The sequence below is a fragment of the Amblyraja radiata genome, chromosome 32, assembly GCF_010909765.2.
Source record: "Amblyraja radiata isolate CabotCenter1 chromosome 32, sAmbRad1.1.pri, whole genome shotgun sequence".
NCBI lineage: Eukaryota > Metazoa > Chordata > Chondrichthyes > Rajiformes > Rajidae > Amblyraja > Amblyraja radiata.
In genome coordinates, this window is record NC_045987.1 from 8921928 (window position 1) to 8929729 (window position 7802).

Below are 7802 nucleotides of genomic sequence, written 5' to 3' on the forward strand. Positions count from 1 at the left end.
GGGGATTGTTGGGGACATGCCAAGCGTCCTCAGCCTTCTAGGGAAGTAGAGGTGTTTGTGTGCTTTCTTGGCCATAGCTGTGATATGGGTGGTCCAGGGCAAATTGCTGGTGATATATATTCCGAAGAACCTGAAGGTTTTGACCATCTCTTCTTCGACACCATCAATGCATACTGGGGTGTGTCTACTGCTTCACTTCCTGAAGTCAATCACTATCTTCTCTGCCTTGCTGACATTGTGGGGGAAGTTGTCATCTTGCCACCAGTTCACTCTCCAAACATCTTCAATGGGAAATGTAAACTGTTTTTCATTTCAAATCAACATAGATGGATTAAAAAGGACCCTGAAAACATTTTTTTAAATTGTTGGCTTACACTGAGCAATCATTAATGTCCCAATATATTGATCTGTTAGGCATAAACTGTGCCGATTATGGACAAATGGATAGCAGCTTCAATGACCAAATATAGACAAAATGTACCTAGTCATCTTTGTTTTTGCCGTACAATTCTTTGATCTACGCATTACTGCAGCAATCCTTTTTTAACATCGCTGTTCAAGGTGTTTCTAGATTGTAAAAACACATGGCTAGTCAACAGAGATTTGTCGCCCAAGATTAACAATACAAAAAACATACCAAAATCCTTTCCATTCTCAATCCCAACACTCGGCTGATTTATCAGTGCTAATTTATGCCTATTTTCAGTTCTTTGGCACTGCAATCTTTCTTTTTTTTAAACTGCACAGCAATAAAAATGTCACTGTAATTACTCCAGTATAAACATTCTTTGAATATTAACAAAACAGGTTTGCAATTTTAGATATCATTACAAAACCAAATAGCAAAATGCAGAGCTCCAAATCTAAAATATTCCTTACTCTGATTGAGTTAACAACTCTATTCAGCTTTCCAAGATAACAGTAGTATCTTGTCATTCAGCTGGCGTGACCAGGAAATGCACAATACTTTGTACACAGAAAAATGAGATCTGGCAAATGTAATCCACATACTTTGGAACGGGTCTGCTGCTCGTTACTTGTATAAGAAAAGTGTTTGTGGTGAGTGGGTGGGAGAGAATGTTTAAAGAATGCCTGTTAAAAATCTACAAGATCACCAAGTAGTCAAAAATGGAAGATAGTTTTTGTGAAGGCAAACAGTGCCTGCAAAGAATTTTGTTTATTTACAAAGCTGCTCATACCATAATGGATGCCTACATTTCTATTCTGATCTTTCAGACAAATAATAGGATTTTGATTGTAATGACAAATTGTTTTTTTAGGTTATAAACATAAGATGATCACTAATAAATCCAACCAGAAATTAAGGAAAGTATTTTGCCAGAGAGTGGACAAACTGCTATATCAGTTAGCCAAGTTAGATTATAATTAAATTGAAGGAGAAAGGTATAGAATAGGTTTAGAGGCATATGGGCCAAACACAGGGGAAATGCTTAGGTCCCATTAGGTGGGGCATCTTGGTCAACATGGACAAGTTGGGCTGAAGGGCCTATTTCTGTGCTGTAAGACTCTACAATATGACATAATGGTGCATTTTGAGGATTAGGTATGGTAGGAGGTTGGAATTAAGGAAAATGCTGGGGTTGCTGTATAAACAGGCTGGTTCCATTGAACTCAAAATGCTTATAAGCTAACACACCATTGCAGTATTTGGAAGGGTACAACATGGCGGTGATGGTATTCTCATAGATTTGCAATCTTACCATCCAGATTATGTGGTATCGGGAACAATATTCGGTTTTGTAAAAATGCAAAATAAAGTTCATAAAAGTCCTTTCACAAAGAATTACAACCTTCCAATGCCATGAAGTTTGAAAATAAAAATAAAAACTACTTCGATACCTATTTTGCATTAAGTGTTTCTAGTGAAAAAGAGAACCATCCAGATGTTGGCTGGGCTTTATAGAGAGGTTGGACAGACTGGGACATTTTTCCTTGGAATTAGGAGGCAGAGGGGTGGCCTTATTGAGATGTACATGATCATGAAGGGCCTGGATAAAGTGAATGCTCACAGTCCTTTTCCAGTGTGGAGCTTTCTAAAACTTAAGAGGAACCACAGGAGAAACTTTCACTGAGAGTGTTGTCCATATCTGGAATGAGCTGCCAGAGGAAACAACAGAAACAATACAATTACAAATTTTACAAGACATTTGAACCGATATAGGGGGAGGAAGGGCTGGGAGCGATATTGGTCAAATGTAGGCAAATAGGAATAGCTCAATATGCCAACTTGCTCGGCATGGACAAAGTGGACTGAGGGGACTGTTTCTGTGCTGTACAGAGCTATGATTCCATGACTCCAGGAGGATTTCCTTCGATTACTCAGTGTCAAGGAAGTTTCCCTTGCTACTGTGTACAACATTTACAAATTAAAAGCAGCAGAATAAAAATTATTAATCACACAAGTACAGACATTGAAAGAAATCCACTCACTTCAGAAAGAGATGGGAGCAGAGAGAGGCCACTATATGGGCGAGAGGTCAGCCAGACCTCAACCTCACGTAATCTGGCAGTTGGGGCTGCTTATTAACAAAGTGCAAGTTCACACGATTACAGATATAAAGGAGTTATTATTTGTAGCCTGACGCATGGTATTCACAAAACTGAAGAACAACAGGGACAAGAGCCTCCTTTTCCAGCATTGTCATTTCTTCTAGAGTAACAGGAAGTACTTTTTTGATCAGGTTGAAACTTGGTGGTGCCCCAGATGGTGATTTTAATGTAACTTTTCTTTTGAAATCAGCCTTGGATAGGCTGGATAGAAATATACAATTTCAATAGATTAGATTAGATTAGATTAGATTAGATTAGATTATTTAATGACCACACAGTCAAGCTGGTGGAATTCAGGTTCAGTACAGGATGTTACAAGGTAGGCTGATTCCCGTCAAACATAACATAAAACACAACATCATACAATATACAGTACATGCATGGGGAGGATATGTGCTGTTGTCATAGTGTGTTCAGAATTCGGATTGCGTGTGGGTAAAAACTGTTTTTAAATCGAGATGTCTTGGCGGGCAGTGAGCTGTAGCGCCTTCCTGATGGCAGCAGGTGGAAGATGTGGTGAGCTGGGTGGGAGGGATCAGAGATGATTTTCTTCACCCTTGACACGGACCGTTTGTGATGGAGTGATTCTATTGATGGAAGGGGAGTGCTGATGATTTTGGATGCTTTGTTAACTATGCTCTGTAATTTATTACGGGAGTGAGTGTCTAAACTGCTGAACGAGTTTAGCAGTTTAGTAAAAGTAACCTTGCACTGCAAAAGCCCTTTTTCTTTCCATCATCCATGCACTTTAGCTTTCATTCTTACAATTTAGACTTCCTTCATTTTCCGTCAAAGATCAAAACTGTGGACTTGAGCATTTATATACATTTTAAAACAGGAAGCACTTTGTTTTCTAAAGCTTAGCATCCAACTTTATCTAATTCATGAAGATAATAGGACCACTGTGTGGCTTTTAAGATCTAAGATCTCTATTTTGAAAAACCTCTTACTGTTATAGTTCCATTAACTCAAGGATACTGCAGATCTTGGAAAGATATGTTTAATGCACCTGAAGAGGGAAATATGTGGCACTTGTCACATGAGTCTGTTGGAACTGGAGGGTGAAACTACTGTTCACAATCAGTAGGGTGCACCAATAAATATTTCACAAGTTAGTAAACCACAGCATTTTTATCTAAAATCCCTCAAAACCGCATTGTGTCCATTAACATAAAAAGGCCAATCAAACATTCTACCATTCCATAATGTTTGATTGATATTTCTCAACACCGTCTACCCAATTTGGCTCCATATCCCTTAATATAATTGACTGAAGATCTACCGTTCTCAATTTTGTTCTTTTGAAATCCCATTTTCAAACCCATATCATTGTGATTTTACCCAGTGATATGCAATCATTCAGCTTTATAATCACATTACATCAAAATTAATATCTTAAATTATGTGAATCTCATCATTTGTGAGGTAGTCTTTATAAGCAACATTATCATGCAGTCAAGCTCAGTTTTACTTTATAGCAGATGACTAACACAAAAAGCCAAAAGGATAAACATGTACACAAGAAACTATAGATGCTGGAATCGTGATCAAAACACTACGTTCTGGAAAAAGAAAAAATCAGTGGGTCAGGCAGTGTTAGTGGTGGGAGTGTTCAGGCGATATTTCAGGTTGGGAACCTTCCACAGCCCGAAGAAGGATTCTGCCGCAAAACGTAGCCCATTGAATTCTTTCCACTGATGCTATCTGACCCACGGAGTTCCTCCAGCACTTTTGTTTAAGATAAATATCAAGTCAGTTGTGTTGTGTGTATTATTATACTTAAGACATGAGCTCCTCCAAAACTACCCTTCTCAACAAAACACTTAAAGTGGAGGAGTTAGAATGTATAATTTAATAGGAACAGTAAAAAAAAATAAGCATTCAGGTCCACATATCCCAAAACAAAGTTCACAATTTATCCATGTTTAGCATATCTGTAGGGTCTCGAAAACAGAGGTTCGTCTGGCAGATGGAATTCATCGTAACTCTAGGTAAACCTACAATACAATGCTCAAAAAGATGCTGCCTGGCCCACTGAGTTCCCCAAGCACTGTACTTTGCACAATGCAATCCTCTAAATGGAACAGTGGTCAATCAGCAGCAAGATATCACAATTCTTTCAAAGCCAGTAACATACCAACAATAATCTCCTTATCCATTGTTATGTCTATGCCTGCCACACTTCTGAAATGACACAGGAGGGGATTCAGCCTTTCAAGTGTACCAGCTCTCAGAATGACCCCATCAATCCTGTTGGTGCACTCATTTCCCTATTACCCATTCTCTCTCACATACCAAGACACGGTGCTGGAGTAACTCAGCAGATTAGGAGCACTTTATCTCTTTTTATAAACCAGCACCTGCAGTTCCTTGTACCTCCTCTCTCACATGCCCACAGATTATGCCGCTACCACCCTCCTCCTTCCCCACAATTCTGCCAACCTATGCCAGAAGACATTTAAGTACCAATTAACTAGAATTTTGGATTCAGGAACAAACCAAAGCATCACTTGGGAAGGGGTAAACCTATGTGGTCACAGGTAAAACATGCAAACTCCGCACTGAGGTCACCAGAAGTCAGAACTGAATCAGGCTTTACAAAGCTATGGGGCATCAGCATTAATTGCTATGCCACTGTGCTGCCCTCTCCCTGTGCAGGTTCATAGAAGATGCCGCTCAAGGATCCATTCAATCCTTAGAATAATGAAACATGAGCTTCAACATCTTGGGTGTAATGACAGATATGGTTTTCCATTTATGGGAATTAAGCCAACCAGGTACTTTAAACAAAAATGAATTAACTTCAAAATCCACAAGTGCATAAAGTCCTTGTTCAGTCTGAATTCAATCACCACACTCTGCAACTGAACTCTGTCATGTTTCACTTTTGTTGCTTTTTGTTATAAATTCACTAATAAGTAAAGTTGGTTCTACCTGCCTTCCAGAATTTGATGAGAATTTCACAATGCTGAAATAAAGCATTACTTTTCCAGGAAAGAAAACATCCCCAAATTTTTGACAGAATAGGGACAAATCTAAAATCTATTGCCGATCATTTTAAGTCTCCATTTTTGTTGTGGTTTAAATTTCCTCTGTGGACCCCAAATCCTACTCGTTATTTTGTCACACCTGTATGGTTCAAATGGTGCCTCCAATGCAAGGTATTGAAAGATTATGAATAGAATTGAATATGAAGGGAAAATATACCAGCGTATTGGGGAGACAATCAAATGCCATGAATAAAAGAGCCATCAACTTTGCATTTGATGTTGTAATAAATCAAACGTAATTAAGGAGAAAAGAAAATCACCTAAAGAGTATAAAACATGGAACTTGGGAACAGGTTGCTGGGATAAACAAATGCTTTTAGAGAAAGCTGAAGATTAGAACAAAGAAGAAAATCACAAAGGGATACATTGATAAGGTGAAATGACATATAACATGAAGATGCGTCTGTGGGACACAAATATTAGCATAGAATAAAAGGGTCACAGCCAATTGTTTTGCTTCAAATTATCTCTTTTGCAATGACTGACTGAGATATGGCTCAACTCAATTGGAATAAAAGAGCAATTAAATTAAATGTTTCCTTTCAGATCTTGGTAATTACATAAAGAAGATAACAGTGAAAGTACTTGCTGGAAGCCAGGCTTCAGTAATCTTTGAATATGCCACCTTCTAGCCAATGTAGTTGCCTCGAGGCAAAACCATGTTCTGCACAAGATATTACTCTCAGCCAACACATGTACAATAGATTACACAGTTGTTATCATGATAGTATTTTTAAAAGCATTTGTAGAAATTGACTACTACATTTCCTTCATCACTAATCATCAAAACTACAACTGCTCTATAGATTGTAAAATGGTTTGGAACATCCTACCATATGGAAGACACTATGGTAATGTAAGCTTTTGTTTTATTGTTATGCTGATTAAAACGTTTTAGGTAGCAATGGAAGACTCGCTGGCAACATAAAATAAGTTTACACACTTTGGAGTTCAAGTAATATAACTTAAATACCTTTACATTCACACTTAACCAACTAATTACAACAACTGCAAACCCAATAAATAATGACTGAATACATACATCATATGAGTCAGTTGCAACCAGTGGTGCCAATTTATAAATATCAAAGGTAGAATTGAGTCAGTGTTTACATTTATCAAAATACTTGCAGAAGTTTCATAATTCAGTTAAGTATAACATTGAAATTATACATTGATGACAAGCTCTTTGCCATCAACCATCATTTCTCCAGTCATGAGATTTCTCCTTACCGTGCTCCACAAAAACATTGAAATGTTGAGCTCCATGTTTGGTTGCTTCTCTCCTCCCTCCTTTGATAAACTGCAGCGCCGTTAAAGTTGGCCTCCTTTGGTCCGCGAGAACTTTGCCTGGTTGTTGCCCCATAAATTAACCGACTCCAGGTCCAAGCAATTTAAAAAACTCATTTAAAACTGAAAATAGGACACGGGAAGGCTAGGGAACAGAGAGGTGTAGGATTCCTCTCGGCATAGGAACAAGATTGGGACTGGTCGTGGCGAGTAAGTTCAGGTAGCGGTGCCGGTAGCAGGGGTTTGAGGCGACAGAGCGAGCTTACATTGGGTGTTATAGGATGAAGTGCAGATAGAAATCACAAACTTGGGGTGAAGGTGAGATAATAAATGGGGTACAGGGAGAGGGGGCACGGCAAAAGGGGCCACAGGCAATGGGGTCAGTCACAGAATTGGGGTGAAAGTTCGAAGCCCAGAGGGGAAGGGTGATTGAGAACCCTCTGAGGTCCCTTATGGGGCACTATTTCGGACCGACTCCGTTCCCATCGGCTTCTCTTCACTCATATTTCTCTTCCCACACCTCGTAGAGGCAGGGGTGAGCGGAAGGGCTGGAGGTGAAACTTTCTTGAGATGGAAACCGCCTCCACTCTGTCTCCCTCGCTCAGCCCGAGACACCCGCCATGTTTGGGGTAAACGGCACTCAAAACGAGGCCACGCACTGCCCGTGGCGTCATCGCGTAAACACCACCACCGGGCTGACAGGGGGGGGGGGGGGAGGAACCCGCCGGTTGTCAACGACGTGGTTGCCAAGGCTCAGGTACTAACTTTAAAACTAATCCTGTGGGTGTAGTGCTTTGTAATGGGGCAAGTGAGAAGTTAAAAGTTGAAAGCGCAGGAGTCAAGTGTTTTGTTGTCCTACTTGCAGCAACACAGCAGAATATGTAAACTTAT

At 39.6% G+C, this 7802-nt stretch overlaps 1 protein-coding gene across 1 annotated transcript in view; it reads right to left on the minus strand.

The window, feature by feature from the left end:
- abl1 (ABL proto-oncogene 1, non-receptor tyrosine kinase) overlaps nucleotides 1-7551 on the minus strand; it is a 115765-nt gene extending 108214 nt beyond the window's left edge. Inside the window, exon 1 of the mRNA XM_033048861.1 lies at nucleotides 6855-7551. Within this exon, the coding sequence (XP_032904752.1) occupies nucleotides 6855-6987 (133 nt within the window). The 5' untranslated portion in view covers nucleotides 6988-7551. The remainder of the gene's footprint in view (nucleotides 1-6854) is intronic.
- Between the last annotated feature and the right edge of the window lie 251 nt (nucleotides 7552-7802).